At 41.5% G+C, this 26,220-nt stretch overlaps 1 protein-coding gene across 2 annotated transcripts in view; it reads right to left on the bottom strand.

Annotated features, from left to right (window-relative positions):
* Nucleotides 1–1,461: 1,461 nt before the first annotated feature.
* The window catches only part of rasgrf2b (Ras protein-specific guanine nucleotide-releasing factor 2b), a 46,526-nt gene continuing 21,767 nt past the window's right edge, over nucleotides 1,462–26,220 (bottom strand). Inside the window, exons 11-29 of one of the 2 annotated variants that reach the window (XM_056376964.1) lie at nucleotides 25,186–25,346; nucleotides 25,004–25,070; nucleotides 24,331–24,467; nucleotides 23,704–23,786; nucleotides 23,101–23,349; nucleotides 21,469–21,561; nucleotides 19,110–19,603; nucleotides 16,698–16,823; nucleotides 15,562–15,651; nucleotides 14,889–14,995; nucleotides 13,262–13,374; nucleotides 13,096–13,156; nucleotides 12,275–12,378; nucleotides 11,689–11,773; nucleotides 11,389–11,586; nucleotides 4,552–4,631; nucleotides 4,325–4,442; nucleotides 4,155–4,223; nucleotides 1,462–3,777 (exon numbers count right to left, since the gene is read on the bottom strand). In XM_056376964.1, coding sequence (XP_056232939.1) covers nucleotides 3,685–3,777; nucleotides 4,155–4,223; nucleotides 4,325–4,442; nucleotides 4,552–4,631; nucleotides 11,389–11,586; nucleotides 11,689–11,773; nucleotides 12,275–12,378; nucleotides 13,096–13,156; nucleotides 13,262–13,374; nucleotides 14,889–14,995; nucleotides 15,562–15,651; nucleotides 16,698–16,823; nucleotides 19,110–19,603; nucleotides 21,469–21,561; nucleotides 23,101–23,349; nucleotides 23,704–23,786; nucleotides 24,331–24,467; nucleotides 25,004–25,070; nucleotides 25,186–25,346 — 2,528 coding nt within the window. In that variant the 3' untranslated portion in view covers nucleotides 1,462–3,684. The remainder of the gene's footprint in view (nucleotides 3,778–4,154; nucleotides 4,224–4,324; nucleotides 4,443–4,551; nucleotides 4,632–11,388; nucleotides 11,587–11,688; nucleotides 11,774–12,274; nucleotides 12,379–13,095; nucleotides 13,157–13,261; nucleotides 13,375–14,888; nucleotides 14,996–15,561; nucleotides 15,652–16,697; nucleotides 16,824–19,109; nucleotides 19,604–21,468; nucleotides 21,562–23,100; nucleotides 23,350–23,703; nucleotides 23,787–24,330; nucleotides 24,468–25,003; nucleotides 25,071–25,185; nucleotides 25,347–26,220) is intronic. The other variant, XM_056376965.1, reaches the window with a different exon arrangement.

Raw genomic sequence — 26,220 nt, forward strand, 5'->3', positions numbered from 1 at the left:
TCAATTCCACTTTTAGACCTACTAATTTTTACTAAGTACACAAGTTGCTGTATTTGACTGGAGGGGGCTGAGATGTCACTCTCTCAGTGTTGTGATAAATTTGAACTAACTGCCATACATTTGTATTCCAGAAACAGGAGCTGTGTTGGTTGATTTATTACAAACCCACCTGCAGGAGACAAACATTTACAACACACAACCACCACCCTCCAGCTGGTTTATCTGCACTGAAAACTGTCACAAGATCCCACTGTAAAAACTTGGCACATCTGTTCGACAACATTTTCAACGATGACTTGTCTGGACTTTGCACCATATCATTTTACAGTAACCTCTCACTCCTTCTGTCTCTGTCTGGTCTGTCTGTCTATCCTTCTGACCCTTTCCCTCTCTCTAACATTATTTCATGCAACAATCACAAATAACAATGTCAGTTGTTCTCACTTTAAATACTGAGACTGGGTTCAACTGTGTTTCCTCTTCACACTTAAACCTTGCATTGGTGTCATAACTGGTAAGTTTAAAATCTTGGATGAAAATCAATAGTGGGTGGATAGTTCCACTTGGAAGACAAGGGGCACATTAGCAGATCACTCCTTTCACTGATGCAAAACGAGGCAGTATCACTCATGACCACAAGGTGGCAGGATGGCCACAGTGCCATGTCACACTAGATGACAAGAAGTGTGGAGACCTTTATGTCATTCAACCAAGCATCTTAAAGAACAGTCTTAATCTAAGTTAAAATGGAAGTTGTTATTTCAGTTGCTTTGCAGTCTCTCACTGTTTGTGAACTTATGTTGTCCCCCTCAAACCAAGATGACTGGGTATCCAACCTAACCATGAAGTAGGCTCAGACAAAGGCCCAAATATTGCAAATATCCCAGGTTTTTATCTTGGAAACTGTCTGCATGACAACATCAAGATTTAGTTTTCTTTTAAATGGGCCCTTGAGAGCACACAGAGATGCTACTGTATCCATTCATCTAATATAACATTTGGTTCAAACTGTGAAATCCTAATTTATTCATCCTTCTAAGAGCAGTGTCAGGCTTGGTACTTGGTACTTGGTACTTCTGGCTTTGAGGCTGTGCAAGTTGGTTAATGATTGGACAAGGCCTAGACAAAAGGAAGTATATCAATTCTTAAATTTGGTGAATTCTACTTTCTGTCTAGTCTTAGACCTTAACACCAGATAAAACTGTGAATGTCTGTAATAATCATTCATGGGGACACACTTTACACACTTTTTTTGTGAAGACTGATTTTGCTAGTTTCACAGTTTAGCCCCTGTATAATTGTTGAAATACTGAATTTGTTGATGCACCACAGATTGTTGTTGGAGCCCTGCATTATGTTGACATACTGAGATGGGAGTTAAAATTAAGGGTAGCTGTTGCCAGAGGAAGCAGAAGTAGAGGAAACTTAATATCATTGAAATTATTACACATTGCAAAAACATAAGGCATGTTGAATTTATTTCTCCTGCACCTACAAGTGAAAAATGCAAACAAATAAATAAACACACAAACAAATACACAAAAATAATATTACAATACAAACATAGCATTCAATCTTCCCAAACCTGTACATGACACAGACACTCAGAATTACAAGTGCAGTGCAAAGGACACATTTCCCCAAAAGCAAAGCCTGAAAACATTTCCTCTAATCAATCTGGAACAAGGTTATTGTTTTATGAGGAATGTCCTCTGTTTCCACTGAGGCCTGCCTAATGTCCAACACAGCATAACAAAAGACTGTTTTGCAGATGACACAGCCTAAAGACTATGCTTGACTTTGTACCGTACACCAACAGACTAACGTTCCAGATTTGATGGACAAAGTATTGTTTATATGCCTTTTAACAGAGCCTCCTGGTAGCTACAGAGACAATATTAATATAGAGAAGCAGAGGGAGGGGGAACAGGGAGCGTCCAGTCAGACATGCACAACATGCAGCTGCTGTGTGCATGCAGGACAACTACGTTCATCATATCAGCTAAACGAAAAACAAATTCTTATTTTTCAAATGCTACATTTTTTTAACCTTGAAAAGACATTTTTATTATTTCAGAATAAAGTTAAACAGATTTCTTGCAATACAAGAGCCTGGGATGCAAAACTAGAATTCAACATAAAAGCAAGAGAGACAAAAAAAAAAAAATTATATTCACAGCATAACAATTTAAAGTATTCCTTCATCGATCATATGATATGTGTGGAGTCACTATATACAAATATAATATAAATACAGTATCTGATGAAATAAATAGCATGTAAATAACGATCATACTGTCACTCAAGCAAAGCTACATCTCAGGGAGTGCAAAAACTGTCCCAGCCTACATCCAAATGTTACACACTGCGACCTGACTACACATGTCAGAATCAGACAGTATGTAAAAGCCCAAAAAAAAAAAAAAAAACTGCACACAAACACTGAAAAAGCTTTGGATCAGCAGAAGGTTATAACAATGTTGAAACACTAGAGGGAGATAGTTGCTGACGATCAATGACTTCACCGTGTTTACACTAACATGCTACTGTTAAGTCTACATGACCTATAATCTGAAAAAAAGAAGCTGAATGAGTGAAAACTACAGTCCTTTTTTTTTTTCGAAATCTGAAGATTTCTAAGCAGGATTTACTGTGTATAAAACTTAATGCTTGTAAATTGGCAATTGTGGGGAGATTGACCTACACTAGTGGAAGGCACTGATAAAGTTTTTAATTTTGTATCATTCATGTGGACATTTTTTTCTTAAAAAAGCAGCTCTCCATTCTCATGGGAGGTCTTTAGGCAAAGGCCGACTAAAGACAAATACAGAATTAATTGTTCCATCAATGAAAAAGTCGGCCCATTCATTAAAATATATCAAATTTTCCATTTCAAATTATTTTTATATTTCAATTTAGTGTCTTTTCTACATTATATTTGAAGGCTTAAAGGCGTTTCGCCATACCCAGCCCACTGAGGGTGCATAGTGGCTTAGAGAGTCACCCTGGTTAAGAGTGAAGCATGCTAAGCTGAGGGTCAGGGGTCAGGTTGAAGGCCATTAACACAGTTACATCCCAAGCTGAAATCATGCAAGTTTAATGCAGTGACCATCATGACAGAAAGCGTTTTTGGGGCTCTCACTCCAGGACATGGCACAGAAATGCACAGGCAACAGAACACAGACAACAGCACAGAGACACGAGCTCAGACATCTCTCTGTCACACTATCTGTATATGCTACATCTCTATTATACCCACTGTATTTCATTCCCTCCATGCTCTCAGCCTTTCCTTCTCTCTCAGGCTGTCAGAGGAAGTGTGATGTCTCGTGCAACCACACTCTCCACTGAGGAATGATGAGCACACACACACACAGCGACATGCCATTTCCTCAAAACCCTCATGCAACGCAGCTCGTTTTCCTTGAAGGCAAATCAGCCCAACGCTTTACAAATTCTCAGCCTGTCCATTTCTCATGCCCCCTCAGTCGCTTGTACAACTCTGAAGCTTCTACAGCTGTCCTCACACTTGGCTCTCAAGCTATCTCTCACATCAGTCCTTTATTTCCATTTCCAAACTTCTTGATTTCCTCTTGATTGATGAGATTGCGTGGGCGTGTTGCCCTTTGGGGAGGGGGGGGGTCCAGGTTCGGCAGGCTCCCGCTGGCCACAAACAGCTGTAACTCAGGCGGGAAGCCTGGGCTCGATCTTCAGCGAGAGATCATAGAGTGTGTCTTCATCCATGATCAGAGTCTTATCCAGAAGGTACTGCGTCACCTGGACAGAAGACATAAGAGGAGAGATGTAAGTTTCAGAAAAGCAACCAGCTTCATTTTTAGCATTTTTAGCAACTTTAGATTAGATTAGATTCAACTTTATTGTCATTGCACAGAGTACACGTACTAAGACAACGAAATGCAGTTAGTGTCTAACCAGAAGTGCAAAAGAGCAGTTAAAGTGCAAGTGTGTGCTGTACAGGTATGTAAAGTGAGGGTGTGCATAAGTAAAGTGGAGATGTGCATATGTAGGGTACAATAACTATCTGACTTCATGGTTACAAATCTACTGTATGTTTATTGATATTCAGTGCAGCTTTTGTGATGCTCTTCAGAAAAAAAAGGGGAAAAAAGGCAAATGTGTTTACAGAAGAGTACCTTGGCTTGATGCTCTATTCTGTAGGGAGTCTGCTGGAACTGTCGTATCTCTCTGATGATATGGGATATCTAAAGAAAGTGTGGGATTCAAGTTCACAGATAAAGTATATAGTACATGTGCATGTGATTTGCATCCCCTTTTGTGCATTTTTATGCATGTATGTGCTTACCATTCTCATTTTGGAGAAGTTAACAAGACCTTCCTCAGTAAAATTGGGCGTCCCTTCCTCAATAAAGGCCAGATCTGTTAGATACATTCCCAGGTATGGCACACATGGAGGGTTGCAGCTGTAGGAAGATAGTGTGAAGTGTGAAGGAATAAATGTGCATGACGAATCATCTCAGAGTCAATAAAAGCACATTTATTTTCTATTGTCTCATTTTAGAAAAATCTCACTTTTTCAAAGTTTCCCTCAGATTTTTAAATCTTCCCTCAGAGGACACGGTCTTCTGAAGTTTGTCCATCAGGGCTTTAGTCTGGGAAAGACGACAAATACGCATTCAAAATCAGTTTAAAGATCATTATGAACAATTGGGGACAAATAAGACGTTTGCACTAACCCAAGATCCACTTACTCTTGATAAAAGATGATGATAATAGTAATAAAATGACAAAACCTAATTTGCCTCAGTCCTGAAGAGGCAGAATGGCTTAGTGGAGAGACAGACTGTCTGGTGATTGGATGATTATGGCTTTAATTGATTTAGTGTTCATCAGAATGAAGCCAGGAGAAGATACCACACATGACGAGCAAATGCTTTTCTGCATTGTCTTTTCTCTGAACTCTCTAATGACATCAATGCTACCAGGTGTTGGGACTCAGTCATTCAATAGACCAAATGTTTCTTTGCTCCACTGGACAAAGGAATTCACACCCCACAGTTCCTCACGGTTCACACCTGGGGATGACCCTTCCCCCCCATGGACCCCACTGGCCAGCCAGTGTGGGCCAGCGTGTGACATGTGACCCCCTAAGGTGTCACAAACAAAACCAGTCTTCTAGACCCCTTCTCTCTCTCTTCCCTTCTTGGCTTGCTCTGGAGAGCAGCTCCAGCCCTCTCCTCTCGGTTCTTCAAAGGGCAACAAGGCCCCAGCCCAGGTCAGCTCTGATACCTGAGAAACTAGCTCTCTCGCCGGCCTGCAACCAGCAGCCTGCAAACACTCTTCTCCTCCACAACAGCGACCTGCTTCGGATTAACTGTGAGTGAACCAAATCCTCTTCAGAATCAGCGGCTACAACACAAGGCCAGCTGATTTTCCAAGCAACAGGAGTCGTAGCAGAGTTAGCATGGAACAGCTAACTCTGTGAGGAGAACAAAGGAGATACCAGCAAGCAACACAGCCAGACAGGACTTTATTCCACCAGGAAACCCCCCAAACTCACTGGATTTTACAAACCACTGGAAAGGACCTTTTTGCTTGTTCCAAGGATCGGGTAACGTTAACGGACTGGGCCTAACCTCTCCCAGCACAGCATAGCACAGCACAGCATAGCTAATCAGCAGAAGCCTTAACTTGTTAATGTACTTGTTGATTGATGTCTTGTTGTTGTAATGTTTGCTTAGGTTGTGGTCAGTCATACAGTTAATCGAGTACTCGTATGTTCACACACATAGCAGTACGTCTCAGTCCTAGAACCTGCATGAAGCTAACCTTCCCCCTCTAACCTGGTACCTTTAGATTACATGAGCTAGGCTAACAAAGAAACTCACACCTCCCCTCTCACACACACTAGGTGGTCTCAGCGGCCATTTTAGTAGTTTCTTTGTTTACCGCCATCTTTGTAGTCTTCTTTGTTCAGGTCATGTGGTCACAGTGACCACTTTGAGTCGGCCATCTTGCCTTTGTCTGTGTCCCCACAGACACACATACACACACACACACACACACACACACACACACACACACACACACACACCTGTATATGCTAGATTAGACATTGTACTTTACTCTGCTCCATTGTAAATAAATGCCTTTTTAAGTATAACTACTGGTGTGTTTAATGTTGCACAAGCGTGAATATTGCCAACCTCTACTCGGTAGAATTCCAATCCTTCAACTGTAACTTACTATTGATTTGGTAATTTGGTTATAGTTAGTAAGCTAATGATTAATCAGAGTTCCAGAATAATTGTAATAAATTGAGACTAAAAGCATATTGGCTATTTTGCCTATTAGTTTAGGCTGGTGCCCCGTGAACTTTAATTCATTTTAAAGTTATTCTTTAATATTAATATTTTTAATATTAATATTTTCTTAATTTGTGATAGCCAATAAATTGATAAACAACCGAAATCTAACATAGTTGGTGTCCAGCTCATGAGGTAGAGTACTGTTAACATAATGGTGCCGCCCGGGTGAGGCCGAGTACTAATGATGCCCCCGTGTGAGGCCGAGTAATAATGATTTCCAGTTACTAATAGAGCTCAGACCCAACATAATGGTGCCCCGTGTGAGGCCGAGTACTGTTGGCAAATATTCATAATTGTGCAATATTAAATTCATAATTTGGCCAAAACCGCAAAGGTTGAAAAAATTTTTTTAGTCCACCACAGGAGTAAACGTCCAGGTGTACTTACAAACAAGTGCACTGTGGTGAGAATTGGTTTACTAATTTTACCTTAAGTAATATTAGACGTCCTCCAGTTATTAATAGCTAACACTTAAGCCTTAGTATCAAGAGCCTGCTATTGTTGCTAACAATTCCAGTTGAGTTTAGTCTGTAGGAAATGTAAGAACCTCAGTTCAGCATTTGAATACCACGTGTTCAATGCTATCTAGTAAAGCTGTCAGAATTGCTGCTCCCTTTAACATTAAACACTGTGTGCCGACAGCCCTGTGTAACACAGAGAGCTTATACCTGGCTGTTACTGCCAAGCATTTCAGCCTGAGTAAGAAATAGAGCCTGAGATAGAGCCACAGCGTGCTACCAGCCCTGTGAAACCCAAGTTCTGCACCTAGCTGTTACTGCCTTGCATTACAGCCTGAGTCAACTTGAAGAGATAATCTTTGGACTGTTACTGCCTTGCATCTCAGTCATTGCTTTTTGAAACATTTCTTAAGCAGACAGTAAACCTGCACTTGCCTTTACTGTCCTTAATCTTTATGCCCACTAGTGTAGCTGCCCCTCCTCCACAGGAAGCTACCCCCCATAGTGTAGGCCACTGCATTGTTTAGTTAGGCTAGTGTACTACCAAACTACACTACAAGGTGTCTGCCAGCGCAACACCGCAGCCAACTATATTGCCTTCTTGTTTTGTAAAAACTTGTTTAACCTCCCTCTTTCCCAGACACAACAATGGAGAACTCCTGTGTAGAGCAGTTTATTTCTTCCCTAGCACAGAGCCTGAAGCCTGGCTACCTAGAATTTATCAGCAAGTTAAATTCCAGTGAGTGCAGTAAAGAAATAGACTTGCTACTCAGTGACAAAGGTGATGCTCAGACTGCATCCAAAGGCCCATTGTTAAGATGTGTACTGTTGAACTTCCACAGGCAAACCAGCATTTCACTTCAGAGCCAAGCAGCCCTAGAGGAGGAGGTAAAATCGCTTAGAGCTCAAAATGCTTTTCTCCTCCAGGAAGTTAAGGAAGCTAACAAGAAAGCCATGCGCTACTTAGGAGACCTGCATGCAGCAGAGGTAGACCTCTGTTCACACAAGGAAGAATTGTTAAGGGTTAAATCAGAATGCTTTGCTCCACCACGATCGGTCAGTGCTTGTGATTCTGGTTTCTCTGCTTCACACTCTTCCCTTAATGACAGGTTAACTCCGCCTCCACTCAGAGGATGGGACAAATTCCCAACTGACCCTAAGTCCTGGGAAATGAAGTCAGCTCCTCAACCTCCACTGAGAGACAGAGGTTACACCCACCTGACTTCCCATCTTCCTGAAACTGACAATGAAGAGACAGGTAGTTTATCCGGTAGAGGATATTCATGTTCCCATCAGCCACTGATGCATAACAGTTTCACCTGTGCTCACCCCTCCAACAGAAGGACCAAAACTTTTCCGGACTGTTCAGCCTCCTCTCTGCACCTCCATGAGAGTGATGACCGCTGTTCAGCTCCTTCCTCTAGTCCAGCTAGCTTAGTCTCGCCTTCATCAGTAGGAACCTCACAGTGCCCCCGCCTCGAAGCGCTTGAGTTATTAGCAAAGGACATTGAACATTTTGATCCAGACAGCTCTGATCAACATATTGAAAACTACTTTAGGGAGTTAGATCACAACTTAATTGATTTGCCCCATGCAACCCAAAGGGAGAAAACTAAACTTGTGTGGAAGACCAGCTCAAAAGCAGTCCACAAGTTTATGCAATCACTGCCTCCCAGTGTCAGAGATGACTACAAAGAGCTCTGTCAAGCACTGACAGAAGAATTCTCTCCTGCTGCAGATGAGATAGAATCTTTGGTTGCAGCTTCTCAAATCAAACACTCCCGCCATGAACATCCCAATGACTTTTACCAACGTTTGAGGCATGCATATTTTCAGGGTAGGAACACACCAGGCTTAGAGCAGAACTCCACCTTCAAGTCTTTGTTCCTACGAAACCTCCATCCCTGTGTACGCACTCATGTTACACTGATGACGCATCAAGGTAAGCCCACCATGCAGGAAATAAAGAAAATGACAAAAATGGCTTGGGAAACCATGGTTAATTCCAAGGCAAGGGGAAAAACAACTGAGCCTAGCAACTCAAACACCTTAGCGTCACACAGACATGTAACCTCAAAAGATCACCCTCAGAACAGATCGAAGGGGGGTGATAAAAGGCCACATATGGGTGCTGAGCGTAACCGCCACGCCCACCAAGTGCGTAGAGATAGGCACTCCCACAATAGGAGCAGGAGACGGCCTTACGCAGAAATTCTGGCTCAGACACAGGACCAGTCAACACATGGATCAGACAATGACCACGTCATCTCTGACCATGTTAATTCAGACAGTGACAATGCCTCTGAATGTTCTTCCTTCAGCTACTCAAAGTGCTACAGCTTTGTGCCACAGGTTAAAGAAAACTTAAAGCACCGGCGCTCCAGAGTTCGCCGCACTGAGTACTGACAGTAAGTAGGCTCAGGGTACCCTACACTCTTCCAGATGGACACAATGGGTTTGTCAGCAGCAGCAGCAGCAGCAGCAAACTAAATTCTGAATCAAATCAGATACAAGTTTAGGACACTGCATATACATGGCACACTCACCCAGACACTCCAAATCTTGTCATTCTAGGTGCCACCCTCTATATCTCACCTTAACAAACTAACATCACTGACTTTCCTGTCCTCACTAACACCATGAGTAACTAGGAAACATGTTAGTTGTTTTACACTATTCGATCATTGTGGTTATTATCTGAACTCTGCTTTGTAACCTGATTGTTCTTGCTTAGCCAAGATAGATAGTGCTGACAAATGCCCGGATGTTACCCGTTGAATGAACTGACAAATGGACTATACATTATGCTCTCAGGATGACACGTCAGGTGGCATCCTGACAACAAAGGGGGGACTGTTGGGACTCAGTCATTCAATAGACCAAATGTTTCTTTGCTCCACTGGACAAAGGAATTCACACCCCACAGTTCCTCACGGTTCACACCTGGGGATGACCCTTCCCCCCCATGGACCCCACTGGCCAGCCAGTGTGGGCCAGCGTGTGACATGTGACCCCCTAAGGTGTCACAAACAAAACCAGTCTTCTAGACCCCTTCTCTCTCTCTTCCCTTCTTGGCTTGCTCTGGAGAGCAGCTCCAGCCCTCTCCTCTCGGTTCTTCAAAGGGCAACAAGGCCCCAGCCCAGGTCAGCTCTGATACCTGAGAAACTAGCTCTCTCGCCGGCCTGCAACCAGCAGCCTGCAAACACTCTTCTCCTCCACAACAGCGACCTGCTTCGGATTAACTGTGAGTGAACCAAATCCTCTTCAGAATCAGCGGCTACAACACAAGGCCAGCTGATTTTCCAAGCAACAGGAGTCGTAGCAGAGTTAGCATGGAACAGCTAACTCTGTGAGGAGAACAAAGGAGATACCAGCAAGCAACACAGCCAGACAGGACTTTATTCCACCAGGAAACCCCCCAAACTCACTGGATTTTACAAACCACTGGAAAGGACCTTTTTGCTTGTTCCAAGGATCGGGTAACGTTAACGGACTGGGCCTAACCTCTCCCAGCACAGCATAGCACAGCACAGCATAGCTAATCAGCAGAAGCCTTAACTTGTTAATGTACTTGTTGATTGATGTCTTGTTGTTGTAATGTTTGCTTAGGTTGTGGTCAGTCATACAGTTAATCGAGTACTCGTATGTTCACACACATAGCAGTACGTCTCAGTCCTAGAACCTGCATGAAGCTAACCTTCCCCCTCTAACCTGGTACCTTTAGATTACATGAGCTAGGCTAACAAAGAAACTCACACCTCCCCTCTCACACACACTAGGTGGTCTCAGCGGCCATTTTAGTAGTTTCTTTGTTTACCGCCATCTTTGTAGTCTTCTTTGTTCAGGTCATGTGGTCACAGTGACCACTTTGAGTCGGCCATCTTGCCTTTGTCTGTGTCCCCACAGACACACATACACACACACACACACACACACACACACACACACACACACACACACACCTGTATATGCTAGATTAGACATTGTACTTTACTCTGCTCCATTGTAAATAAATGCCTTTTTAAGTATAACTACTGGTGTGTTTAATGTTGCACAAGCGTGAATATTGCCAACCTCTACTCGGTAGAATTCCAATCCTTCAACTGTAACTTACTATTGATTTGGTAATTTGGTTATAGTTAGTAAGCTAATGATTAATCAGAGTTCCAGAATAATTGTAATAAATTGAGACTAAAAGCATATTGGCTATTTTGCCTATTAGTTTAGGCTGGTGCCCCGTGAACTTTAATTCATTTTAAAGTTATTCTTTAATATTAATATTTTTAATATTAATATTTTCTTAATTTGTGATAGCCAATAAATTGATAAACAACCGAAATCTAACATAGTTGGTGTCCAGCTCATGAGGTAGAGTACTGTTAACATAATGGTGCCGCCCGGGTGAGGCCGAGTACTAATGATGCCCCCGTGTGAGGCCGAGTAATAATGATTTCCAGTTACTAATAGAGCTCAGACCCAACACAGGAGACATTCATTTATAGACATTAAAGAGACAAAAGAACTTTCTTCTAATCCTCTATGCTTAGAAAAACTTTACATGGATGGATGGAGAATTATTCCACCTGTTTGCTGATTTTAGCCCAAGTCTTCTTCAAGCGGTAGATGGCGCTGCGATTGAGAGCAGATGTGATCTCCAGCACTCCGTTGTAGTTGTTGAGACAGCGGCAGATGTCAGCCACAGCAACCCACTTCTCGATGGAGTTGGCCCTCGAGCCCACATCGGTGTGTGTCATAATCTGTGATGCCACCAGGTTACTCATCTTCAGAAAGGAAACCAGGGGAGAATATAAAAGGATACTTACTGGAGAGTGACAGTGGGGTCAGGCACATAAAATGTGCTTAAAGACACTGAAAGAGCTTACATCATTGAAGTGTTGGCTAGTTTTCATGATAAAGGGCGTCCGCTCTGTCTTATCAACCTTCATCCAGCCCTGGCCCAGGAACTCTCTGAGAGAGGGAGGACAGAGACATCCCAGAGGTCCGCATGAGATCACACTGTCTAAAATATAGCACAGTAATCTCCCAAGATATAAGTTACATTAACAAAAGTCTGTGACTTACAGATATTATCACCCTTTTTCAGGATTTCTTGAAATGATTGAGCACCATAAAGAAAGAGGGGTCTCGTGAAATCAAGAGAAATCAAGAGCTGCATGGTGATCGGTTGGTTATTGTTGGATGGAACTCTTTTATTGCCATCCCGCCAAAATCTAAATGTTTGAGAAACTTCAAAACAGCTTTGCTTCTAGTTTTAATTATCTAAAAGCTATCTGTCTATCTTTTAAATATCACAAATCAAAGAACTGGATAATCTGTCTCTTACAGATTTTTGAGAGATGGCATTATATTAGATGGGGATAGAATGAGGATTTAGCATCCATAAAAGTGATTCCTGTTTTGTTTGGCCTGATGCAGGCGACAGTGTGAGTGTGTGATGACAGGACTGACTCATAAGGAATGCTCCTGAAGACAATGTGATCCAGCAGAGTGATCTGTTCAGCCAGCTCCATGGCCGAGAGAGACTCAAAACACTCGGCCTTCGGACAATCCGCCTAAACACACACATACACACAGATATGCACCCACACACACACACACACACACACACACACACACACACACACACACACACAAAGACAAACAGAGTCATAAACAAATACTCACATCATAACACAAAACACAAATAACAAAGAGATATAAATATCTAATAAAGAAGCTGGTTACAATTACTATGAATCTGTTTTATTACATTTGACAGTTCCCTAGAGACGGTCACAGTCAGGAGAGGGTGCATTTACCCCCTCTGCTTCGAGGAGAGGACAGTGTGTACTGACAGAGGCTTTTCACTTCTTACAAAGGCAACATGTGTCTCTTTGTGATTCCCAATCATTATTAAGCCGAGACCATTAACCAGAGGCGCTCGTGAGTCCTGATTGTTTTCATTGTAGGAACTGGCAGAGGGGAGTACCAGGAAATTAGGGGAGGTGTGTATTAATGTGTAAATACATTAGGGAGGCCAGTTTCATAAAACCACGTAATCCCACAGAGAGCCACATAAATATTCAAATTCAAATTGAACGTGATGTCATTCAGCAGTAACAAGACGTTTATGTCATGCAGCAAAAGGTAGAATTTCTCCTTTTATACTATAAAATATTACTCCTTAATTGATCCAACAGAATAATATGTAGCTAATCATAACATCATAACAAGATGCATTCAATGGCTTAAAAAGCTATTAAAGATTCGATGTGCTGCAGTTTTCTCACCATCTGTAAGATGTCCTCGATCCTCAGCTGGGCATCATCCTGCTCATCTTGAGAAAGGGCACTACAAGAAAGAGGAGTACAGAAGAGTGTGTAGGAAAGTGTTATAGTCAAGTGCTTCATACATGTGCAGCAGATTTGTGCGTATTTGTGTGTGTATGTGTTGTACCTTAGTATGTTGGCAGTAGCTTTTCTCTCCTGAGGCAGAAGGTCTGGATCTCTGAGCACCTCCTCCAGGAGACAGATCACTGACATCTTCAGCTCCCCATTCATCTCAAAGTCCTAAACACGAACACAATGGAACCTGTATACCTGAAAGGACCCTCACAGACAAACTCAACGAGTACCCTAACATTTACCTCAACTTAATTCTGATCTAAACACTAAAACTAGACCTCAACCAAAGAAGTAAAATTTTTCTTAGTCTTAAAGTCTAAAACTCAAACTGGTCCTCACAAAGATAGAAGTTAGTAGTGAACAAAATCCTCTATCAGGGTGTATTTCATTTTAGATAGTGACACTGATAGTGATTTCTTGTGATAACTAGTAATGTGAGATGAGATTTTTTTTCTGAAGATTTATTTAATGTTTATTCGGGATATTTGACGTAATTTAATTGATGGCAATATTATAGTTAAAAGAATATTCTTGTTTGTAGATGAGGAATTACATAACGCTGTGCAACTTGCCTGAAGTTTCAGTAACTGTTTGGGTTGGCGGACTGATGCACCATAACACACTGAAGTGGGTGTATTACGTTTAGTGTCAGAGTTCTTTCATCCAACTGTTGTGGTGTTCATTAAAATAAACCTCATTGCAAAAGCCATCTCAATATTTTCACAGTGCTTAGCCACATACCAAAAGTAGTTATGAGTAAGTAACTATGCAGTTAACAGTAAAAATAAACAACAACAAAAGAATAAAAATTCAATACTGCTATAAAATTTCTCCTGGTACTATTAGATATGAAGAGAGATGATACCACAGTATAAAACCCTGTGGCAAAATATCTGATGGTTGACAAATGTATAGTCTCATAACATATGTCATATCATCTCTAATAGAAGTACAAGACAAACACAGACCATGGGATTACATATATAAACTACCCGTAATTCCATTCTTCTCTCCATTACGACTTCCTCTCATCTCCAATATCTGACCAATCATCTGTCACTGCTGCATAATCTTTTCTTTCCTCTTCGTGAGCCTCCTCATTCCCTCCATTCTTCTTTACACCCCCTTTCCCTCCTCTTCCTCTCTCTCCTCTTCCACTTCAATTCAACTCCCGTTCAAAGGTCGGTTTTAACAAGCTCGTTGTTCTTTGGCCTCCGATAGAAAAATTTGAGTGGGTGTATATGTGTGTGTTTGTGCTTGTCTGTGTGTTAATAAGCCGGCTAAAGCTGACCTGTCATCGCAGCGTTTTGTATTATTGAAGAAAAATACATAAAACAGATCGATGTAGTTAGACTGGAAGCACCTCTACGCAGGGAGTCAGGCAATTACCTTGATATTCAATTCATTAGAGGCAACACTGGCTGTTTAGCAGAGGAGTAGGTAGGTGGACTGAGGCGGGCTGAGCTCTTCGTCCAACTGACACGGCAACAATATGCGGTGTGTGTTTGTGTGCATGGGGCTGTTTACATGCTCAAGCGAGAGCAACGGAGCAGAGAGAGAACGTATCAGACACCTGCTTTAATGAGACCACAGACTTGATCACCCCAGCAAAACACCAAAACACGGGATACACACCCACACACACACACACACACACACTGTGGTGGGTGGAGACAGACCTGTGAGTGTTTGGAGACCCAGTGGCGCAGCACGTTGAGAACTCTGTTGGTTGCAGCTCGACGGATGATGAACTCTTTATCACAAGTTCTTTCAGAGTTAGTAAAGACTGGAAAAAGAGACGAAAAGAAGAGCCACAGAGTTATTATCGCATGATGATCTACTGTATTATAATACACCAATAAAAGCAAGATCCATCAAAAGTGTTCAAATTACCTGAATGAAAAAGTAACAGTATCAGACAGAAATTCTTTATTAAAAGTCTTTCAAACTTTTGCAGATGTGTTTACATTAAAACGTCCCTTTCAGAGTTTTAATATAGAGACATCACGTGCAGCAGTGTTTTTTAACGGGTCAAAAAAATGAAGGTAAACCATTTTCATATGTACTACTTCTTTTACAGAAAATGACTTCCGATGAAAACTGTTCACACAAGAGTGTAGTATATGGACTATCCACAGTAAGCAGGACAGTGTTTCTGCAGAGAGTGAATTTTTTGAATACATTTTTTTCCATTCTTTGACCTGCAATCAATTCATTTCATATCTATTTCATTGGGGGTATCAATCTGATATCTGGACAGATAAAAACAAAACTATCTGCTTTTACAGTACGTTTAATCTGTGTGTGTGTGTGTGTGTCTGTGTGTGTGTGTGTGTGTGTGTACACTCATACCTGGTGGTGTACCATGTCCTGCGGCGGCTGTGGCGATTGCGAAGGCCGAGGCAGGAGAGACTGAGCAGCGTGAGTTCTCCCCTGACTGGCCTGCAGACACACAAACACATAATTATCATCAAGACCCACAGTAATGTTATAATTTTTACCACTGTTTATCATTCAGGTAGGAGACAACGAGTGACTATAAATTAACTTTAATTTCATTTTGACATGATGAGACTTGATTACAATGGCCACAAATTAAAATAACTGTGTATTATGACTGTTTTCTCATCTTTTTTTTTTATTTTTATAAATGTCAAATTGTCTATTGTGGTAACTGAAATACATTTGTATACAACAACATTTGTCTCATTATTCATGCAAAAGACTGTTTAAAAAAAACAAAGGTATATTATTAAAAGTATACTCTGTAAATTACAGGCTACTGTACGTCCTAGTAAGCACTATGACAAATTTGATTGCTATGGCTAAACAGTAATTTATGCTCAGACAGCACATTGTTTGAAAACAATGGCCAGTTTTATTTAGCTCATGTATTTATTACATTGGGCATAAACATGTAAAAAAGACAAAAAATATATATTTGTATTGGTGTTTGTGAGTGTTTGGAAAATACTTTCTAGAAATTATAGATGCAAATTACAGATCTAAAAATTTACCTGTTCCTCATTTATTATCTCTATCTTCACTGACAATCATCAACGTTGTCATTTTTGGTACAGGCACAATGCAGACCATAAATACATCTCTCATTACTGGCAATATTTCCAACAACCATATAGGAATACTCATTGTGATCACTCTGCAGCTGGACAACATACAGGATAGACTCTCCTTAATGTCATCCAGGAAGTCTATTTCACCGGGCACACCTCAAGGAAAACCTTCCTAAGACACTTACAGTCATACACACACTCTTACAAACACACAGGGCCCATTTATACCCTGGTGTTTGAGGTTTGTATTATGCTGCTGTACCAAAGATGTCAGCCTCCAGGGTCCAGAGCAGCCCGTCAGTGGGCACAGCACTGCCCACTGCAAAGGCCTCTGGCTATGACATTGTGGTCTAATTATGAGTCATAAACCACACACACACACACACACACACACACACACACACACACTCTTACCTCCAGGCTGTCTGTATCGGAGGTGTCGAGGTGTGGAGGGAGAGCGACATGGAGACATGTCACCTGCTTCACTGCTCTGAGGAGACTCTGGGATGATTTTCTCCAGCGACACTGACTCCAGAACAGCTAGACAGGAGGAGAGGAGAAGAACAAGAGTAGCAATAATGATGATGATGATGGTTATGGTCATTACTGTTGCTGCTCCACTGGAATAAAGAACTATTATACTTAAGAATCACTCAGTATAACTAGTGGATAACATCACGACTTGTATTTGCTCCCTGCACATTTTCTGTGTGTGCTCAAGTGCTTGTGTGCAAGTGTATGCTGATCTGTGTGTGTGTGTGTGTGTGCCTGCATTCACATCACATGCCTGCTTTTGATATTTGATTCACTCAGCAAATGTCCAACCAGAATTCTTTTGATTTTTTTTTTTAATACAAACATATACTTAGCCTTAGGGACAGGCACTCCAACACAAATACATAAACACAGTGACCAGAAAAGAACCAATAATTCAAGTGTGTCTTGGCGTATTAGAAAATATTACAACTGAACCAGAATATACAGAGCAAATGGATGACAAATTAGAGGAAAAATCAACATAAAGTGTGGGCCAACAAAGGCCTCCACAGCAGCTTCAGTTTTCCTTGACAAAGATCTAAACATCTCTGGAACTCTACTGGAGGGATGAACAATATTTTTCCATCGATATTCCTTCATTTGGTGTTTTGATGATAATTGTGGAGAGCACTGTCTTCCACAGGTGTGCTGTTGGGCTGAGCTTCGGTTTATTTATTCAGGTTTTTCCTTTAATTTGTCAACCATTCATTTTTGTGTTTGACCTCAAGTACAGTAAACACCACACAGTATCCACTTACATGTAGCCCTACTGTAGATGTTCTTGTTACAGTTTATATATTGAGGTGTTTTGCTTTGGGGAATAAACATAAAAGTTTAATTGAAACAAATTTCACTTTGATATAACTTGAAAGACACAGAGAGGCTGATTGTCTCAAACTGTGAGAGGTTTCACTTGACGACTCTTCAACATTTGCTCAGAATGTCACACCAGCAATTTGTTGGTGAAAGAGAAAAGGCCAAGAGAAAGGGCAAGATCAATAAAAAAAAAAATAGACAGATATGTAAATAACTGTATGGACATAGATATATACACGGCTGCAAATACACCAACTGATAAAGAGCTAAAGAAACTGAGAGACAGTATGCAGAGGAGGTGAAGGTGGCTTGATGGTACGGCTGCTAATGGGTCTTTGTCTCCTAGTGAGTAGTTAGCAGCTATCTCACACGTATGTGTTCATGCACACACACACACACACACACACACACACACACACACACACGCACGCACGCACACATATGCACGTGCGCACACATTGTATGTGTGTCAGCACATGCTAATGAAGGTCTAACTGCAGCTTGTCCTTGCCGTGCTGCTTCAGATACTGTGACAGCCATAACAATCTCTCTCCATTCACTCGTCCGGGCTGTGTCACACCACCATTAGAAGATCTGAGCATGTACAGTGGGAAGTCAGCTTAGTTGACTCAAGCACACAAATGCAAGGAGATAATGATGTCCCACCAGGCGCCTGTTCTGCTCTTACAGAAAACACTTCACACTGCGTTGTTTGATGAGTGACCTCCAGCTCTTTATGAGCACTTCAATACGCTAATAAGACTCCACATGCGGATGCTCAGTCATGGAGAATATATAGTTTATATACTTACAGAGCAAACTGCACACAATAAGCTAAGCATGGTGCAGCAGCACAGTAGGAGAATTTTATAATATGCTAATGATTCACAATTCTGCAAATGGCTGTTACAGCCCTACAAAATAATTACAATCATTAAAGTTTTGTTTAATTTAACCTTGTTAACATACCCACAAAATTTAGGATTAAGGCTTTATTTCTTTTATACTGTCATAGTTATGGGTAAAAAGCACAATAATCATCGCTTGACTGTATTTCTAAATGCATATCACCACTAAAGCATCCGAAATTTAGTGAGACAATATCTACTGTATCTTGTTTTTTCTGACCTCCTGTGGTCTAACTTGTCCTTGCTGCAGTGATGTAGAGGTGCACTCCACCATGGCATCACTGTTGGGTGTGGCTGAAGGTGCAAAAAACCTCACATCCGACCACATCTGAAGACAGACCAGCGTGGTCAGAGGTGAAAAATGCTTCTCAGCCTACTGTCACTCTTAAATCTCTAGTCAGATCTTTTCTGGTTTAAATCTAAATTTTGTCACTTTCAGTATTTTTAAGTAGACGTTATTGTGTGGCTGCTTGTGTTTATACATTGAACCTTTTTTGACTAATGAAAAAGAGGGTTTGGTAAGGTTATTTGCACTGTTCATATTCAATAAGACGCTGTAACGTACCTCTACGAATGCTCCGTCGCAGTTTCCCACAAAAGGGGTCGATCCTGGGCACCTCCTCTCCCTCTGCAGTCGGGCTGGGACTCTGGTCCGGGGACGTAGGAACGGGAGGAACTTGGTCTTGTTGTGGCTTGGAGTTGTTGGGTGGGGGAGAAGTGGAGGAGGGAGGCGGAGGGGGAGAAGTGGTGGTTGGGGTTGGGGTCTGAGGCGTTGGGGTCTGAGGGGTGTGGGCAGATGTAGGGCTGCTGGCAGCAGACTGGGAGGTGTTGTGGTTGACACTGAAGTTTGACAGAGGACTGGTCAGGTCCAGGCCTCCAACCCTGGCAGTGATGGGCGAGTGGAGGGAAAGCTTTCGTGCTCGGACAGGGGAGGAGGTGTGGGACGGGATGGAAAGAGGAGGAGGAGAGGAGAACTTGCGGCAGAGACGAGGAGATTTGTCGTTCATGTGCTCACCTCCTCTGTTGTTCTGATTGGTGGCAAAGAACAGCTCCAAGGACCTGAGAGGGGGAGTAGGCAATATGTTAGCAAAATAATAGGATATTAAAAAAGCAATAAAAAGAGAGTGCAGGGAAATGGAGGAAAGGATGAAAAGGAAACATGTGATTTCGGCAGCTCAAAACAAGACCATGCTAGTCCCTATACCCTAAACTGTAAAAAGGTTTATTAGCAAATAGTTTTCCTGTATTAGAGGTAAATGCTTAGTTTAGGGTCAAAATAAAATGACATAGTGTGTAATCACAATTCATAAAGAAGAGAAGAGTATTGAACAGTGTTTCAGGAAAAAAGTGACACAAGTTTTAGTCCTTTTAATCCTATAGTTTATATCCACATCAGATGAACAGTGAAGGAATTTTAGACATTTCTATAAATGGTTCCCAAATTTTAAGGGACAGAAAGTTGTCAGAGAAGTTTACATGAAATGACTGCATGTAATGTGAGGGACCATCAGAGAGTCATCACCAGACTATTCAGCTCCCTCAGCCCCACAGAGCTTTATAGCATATCAGCTAAATCTATTGGTTTCATGGCCTGGACCTTTACTGTTTTGACCCACTCTCACCAGTCTCATCAGTGCTGTTTGTTGTTTTTTTTCAGTGAGAAAGTTGTGATAAATCCCTACTAAGCTTGGCCAGAACCAAACAGATAACAGACACAGTTAGTGACTAGCTAGTGAAGATAATGTAGAATGTAGTGGCTAAAGAGCCAGATATTTGCTCAGTTGGTGGTGACCAAAACAGAGCTAAAAAAAAGAAAGAGTGTGAGAGTGTGAGAGAGAGAGAGAGAATGCTTGATTTACATTGGACAAATGGATGCTAATGTTGCTTCATGTTTACTGGATGTGTAAAAAAGAAATAATTACAATTTCAACACTTTATGCCTTAAGGTGCTTTTGGACTTCAGTTAAACATTGTAAAGTTTGATTGAAGTCAGGCGACTGTCTTGACCAGAGGAAAAAACATTTGTTTAGAGTTGCTCTAAAAATGTCTTGGTCTTGGTGGGACTATGTATAAAAAGGTCTAAAACTGCTCTACCAGTGTGGATGTGAACATCCTCAAACACCTGATCCTGTGCCTGAAACAGGAACATTATAATCAACAAAAATACATCCAGTTCAGAGATTAGAATAGCAAAAAAAAAGCATCTATCTTTTATTGAAGGTTACATTTGGAATATTTAAACGCCTTATTTACTAGGCAATGAATGTGCAAAAGTTTTAATCAGCAAGCATTTCAGTTTTCATGATGACATTCACACCCCTCAGAGTCATGTGTACAGAGCTACATCAAAGGAGGCGTAATCATGCATAGATAAACACAGCCATCATTTTTTGACATGAGCCTGTTTTTCAGCAGGAAATAGAAGAACAATTTGCATCCGTGATTGAAAGAGGGTGGGGAGAAATGAAAGGAGGATAGATGAAAGGCAGAGAGGAGGAATGCTGAAGAAATCTGAAGCAAGCACCGGAAGAAAGAGGAAGCAAGCACCAGAATATGCTCAGCAGAAGGATACAAAGCAGACTGAAGAGGAATGACAAGAAAGATCAATATGGATACAGAAGGAAAATCCAGCCTTGAGGAAGCGATGCTCCAGTGAGAAAACATGCTACAGACCAGCTGCAGACTGAAGACTACAAAATATTTTCCCCTCTCCCATTCCTGTCTATGTACCATCGACCTAAAATGTCTAAAACAAATGAAATTACGACGCCTGTGAGTTGTTATTCACTCTTATAATGAGAAAAAAGTCATTAAAAAGTCAAAGTAAAGGGAAAGTCATGCATCGGTGAAGAATCAGACCAAGACCAGAGAAGAACAGGCAGGAAAAGTGGGAAAGAGGACAGAGAGAGAGAAGAGTTGGTTACTTGGACTGATCCATGGCTATCTTCTTGATCTTCAGGCTGTAGTCGGGACAGATGGATGAGATGGACAGACGGTCAAATGAGTGGTACTGCGCCCTGTAGTTGGAGGGGACACGAAGAGATGGATGACACAGAAAAATGATTAAATGGATGGGTGTGATGGTTGGATTGAGACATGTGAACGCCAGTAGGGGGATGTGACGGAGATAGAAGATGGTTTGAGGGAAGATGATAAATGAATCTCTTGGAAGAGGAAAGGTGTGTTTGAGGAGGAGGAGGAGGGGGTGAGTCGGAGAACTATAGCATGAGTTCAATTTCCCAGATATCAACACATACTGACCACAAGGGAGAAAAAATCCAGTACAAGAACGACGCAGGGAGCTTTGTTAATGTTTGTGAACCTTTGCATTTCTGCATGTGTGTGAGCATGTGTGTGTCCATAACAGTAGCATGCAGAGACTCTCTAACAGAGCCAACCAAAGGGGTTATTTTAGTTCCAGGTTCAAGGTTTGAAGTTCAATCTAAACATATGTAAAAGACAGGAAATGCAGTTCACCTATCTTTGTCATAAGATAGCCATTAAAAGACATTAAATTAGTATTACCAAGATAAGACATGAAAGACAGCATCCACAAAACTATAAAGAGCCATAAAATATAAACACACAAGATCAAAAAACTATAAACAGACTATGGGAATAAATTAAATGTACTTCATAAAGCTGCTATTGTACAGTCTCTCTGGAGAATGAAGGATTTAAAAAAGAAGGACACTTGGGCTACTCATGTGCCAAACTGTAATGACATTAAGAACAAAAATTAGACACAACCTATTTAAGTAAAGGTTTAAGGAGGGGGACTTTCCCCACACACCCGCACCACACTTCCTGCACACCTCTGGTCCCTGCACGAGTCCTTCGTGTTCTCTTCCAGTGAAGGACGCCACAGGCCATGGTGAGTTAAACTTTGCATACAAACCTGCCCCAGGCCAAAGGAAAAGGCAGAGCTTTTCCAGTTCAAAAGCTAAGCGAAGTAAAGCAGAGGAAGGAATATAAACACACAATCTTGATGCAGCCAGAGTCTAATAAGAAAGAGAGAACATGGGAAAAGCAGAGAGGAAGAGAGAGAGAGAGAGAGAGACCTCTCATTTGACACACAATATATTCCTATGCTTGTGCCAAAAACTCTGTTGGAGCATCTGTTCTGCTGGTCTCCACACACAGGCTGGTATGTATTTCAGCCAATATGTATTTAACCTTGTGGACATAGGTGGAAGCTGCCCTGCCGAGTCCAAAACACTGACCCACACCTGACTACATCATTCACGCATTAAAAAAGAAAAAAAGAAAAAAGAAAGAAAAGAAAACTCACAAAACACCAATACACATCCTTGTGTGATTCCTGTTTGTATGAACACAAAATCATATAAACACAAATATAGATAGACAAACACACACAAATTGGCACGGACAAATGTGCATAAGTTCATTTAAAAAATAGATCAGTTAGTAGCAGATTGTGTGAAGATCTATGAGATACCATCACCTCCTTGGTGGCAATGAATGTGTAGAGTATGTGTGATTTCTGTCTGTATCTGTGTTTGTGACTGTAAATTTGTGTGAATGCAGTGTATGACCTGATAGGTATGGAGGAAAAGGGCTTCTTGTAGATGTCGGCCAGTTTGTCCATGACCACCGTTGCCGTGGTGAAGATCCTGTATGTGTGCAGGAAGGTGTTGAGGAAGTCTATGGAGAGGAAACGCAGGTCGGTCAGCCTCTCCAGCAGCCGTTCCACGCTGGCGTAGCGGATCTGGGGGACCTTGCAGGAGTTGAGCGTCTTGCTGAAGCAAATGTCAACATCATCTTTATGGAGACGCACATCGGATCTGATGGATACACACGTAACACACATACACATACACATAACCGAGCATGGGTGACTGTTTGGGCTCCTAAGCAAGGAAAAGGTTATGAAAGGAGCTGAGCAAAAACAAAATGAATACAAAACCCACTTATTTCAAAGAAGGGGGCTAAAAATAAGAGTGAATACCAAATAATACTGTCAAGCAAATTTCACCATCAGCATAAAGAAATATGAAAAAAACCATAATACATAACATACAGCCTAAAAATGTACTGTTCATCAACATAACTGCAACATTTTCACCCAATAAACTCATGTTTTGCAACACCAGCATGAAGAGATGGGTTTTCCTCTTCACATACACAAACATACTTACTTGATCATATGAGGCACAGTGACTTTGGAGTTCTCCTCAAATACACTGGTCATCAAACCATTACAGCGGATATTATCTATACACTGCAAGGACAGAGAGGAAAGGAGGATACATAATGAGAGATTAAAGTGAGAGAATGACTGAATGAGAGGGGAAAAGCAACAATATTTGCAAATTATTTTCATTTTTGTTTAAACTAAAATATTCAGAGCAGCTCATTGTTGGAGTCTGAAACTTAAATTCTGTATATTTACTTTGAAATAATCTGTTTGGCGCTCATTTGTTTATCTGTGTGTTCCCTTTCAAAACAAATGCAAAGAATAGTTTTGACATGATGTCAAAAGTCTGGCTGAGAAGAATATGGTGTGAAAAAGAAGCTATTTAAAACTGTCAGTGTATTTTTTGTCTGTTAAGAATTAATCCAGTCTGACACGCTCGTATAGTGCTACTCTGTTTGTCAAGCACTGAGGCAGTGAGCTGAGCCCGCCCCTGGAGAACTGCACCCGTGTCTGTGTTTACTTATCACTAAGCCTTCTCAATGCCCAGCGGAGATGTGCTTTTGCTATTTGGAGGTTCTTGTTATTCTGTGTTTGTCTGGGCGTGTGTTTGTGCGACTTTGTGTATTACCTGGCTAATATCACTGGTCCATGCAGCCTTCTCCTGACGCGAAGGTGCCAGCAACACCACAGTGAACGAAGGTAAGTCCGATGGCTCTACAACAAGCTTAAAGTCCAGCTGACCGAATACCTGACCACCAGCTTTAGCTGTATGACAGATGAAAAGAAAGAGCTTTTTACAGAACTTAATGATGATAACAGTAAAAGAAATACACACAACACACACACACACACACACACACACACACACAGAGGGTTAATTAAGCAGACCCACTATCTCCATTCTGCACACCCTTGAGGCTTAAGTGTGAAAGTGTGTGGTGAAGGTGAAGGTGCATGTGCATGTGATTGTCTCAGCAGCTGTGTTTGTGTGTTTTTGCATGTATGTGAGTGTGTGTTTGCGTGTGTGTGTGTTTGTAGGTGTTTCATCAATCTCCCTATTTGCAAAATGAATCCACAGAAGAAAAAAAAAAAATCATCGAGCTGTAATGTTAAAAGATCAAAACCTGACATTTAAAGGGGTGAACATCTGATATTTAAGAGGAAGTCATTTCTGAACACTTATTGTCTGACATCTAATTAACCTCTATGAGTGGCGGAGGGCCTAAATGAGCCACTAAGAGCTGCCTGTGTGTCAACCAACATGCACACACCGCTTCATACGATAGATGTAGTAAACTCACACTCCTCGTCACTGGCATCTGGTTCCTCTATGAGGGTGCAGTCGATCAGGGACAAAACTCCACCTTGCTGCAAGAGTTGAAGAGAAAAGATACACAACCATTTATTGACATTAAGTGTTACAATTAATTTATAAAATAAATTTCCTCACATATTCAAACTGCAGAGGTAAAGGTGTTCTCACCTTGAGAAGGTGCAGTTTCCCCCCGGAGCTGCGTGTGCAGACGAGGAAGTGCTTGGTAAAAAGGAAACACTGCCTTTCCCCTTCCTTCTTCAGAGAGAGAGAACCCAAGCGGACCTTACTTAGCTTCCCTCGCTCCACTGATGGCAGCTGGATCAGAGAGCCTGGAGAGCAGGAGGGGCACAGGATTACATTACATTTCATTAAGCTGACACTAAGCTGAGGCTGGCTTTACTAAGCTTTTCCAGTGGCACAAACATGCATGTATAAAAAACTGTAAAAACACATATAAAAACTTCTGCATAGATGCATTTGGTGTGTGCACCTGCCAGAGCCAAAATAAAACTAAGGAGGAGATCACTGAAACGTGCAGATTTAGTTGCAACATTTTCTCTCTTCTTAAGCGAATGAAAAAGCTGACAGGATCAGTAGAAGTCACGCACTGTCAAAACTGGCATTGGCGCTTCATCTCCAGAACTGTGGCTCAATTACAGCAGGAAGGAGACAGACAGTCTTTGCAAACTGTAGTAATTACAATACCTCTTGGTGGCCACCAGTGCAGATATGAATTTTTTATTTCTCAAAAACACAACAGAATTTGAACCTGTCCCTTCCTGAGACCATCCCACTAACCACTTGTCACTTCAGGTCAGTGATGGCAAATGAAATACAATTTATTTAGTGCATTTGAGATAAAGAATGACTTTGCTTTATTAGATTAGGCTGTTTGTTCTGGCACCACGACACCACGCTAAGACCTGAGTCATCAGAGGTAATCCATTTATGTGGACGGTGAAAGAATGAGGACTTTTAGTGGTGGAAGTCTAGTTAGTCTGGCAATTTCATGTAGGAAACTGTAACAGACACTAGAGATGTGATCAAACTGTCAGTACAACACCTGATACTATCCCCTCACAAAAACGTCTTGCAGAGGTTACCACCACAACAGATTTGTAGAATCACATTTTTACTGGGCGAGCTGACAGACAGCCAAATCTCCCCTCTTGTAGAAAGTATTACAGTAGCTAATGTCATGAT

The sequence above is a fragment of the Seriola aureovittata genome, chromosome 5 (genome assembly GCF_021018895.1).
Source record: "Seriola aureovittata isolate HTS-2021-v1 ecotype China chromosome 5, ASM2101889v1, whole genome shotgun sequence".
Lineage (NCBI taxonomy): Eukaryota > Metazoa > Chordata > Actinopteri > Carangiformes > Carangidae > Seriola > Seriola aureovittata.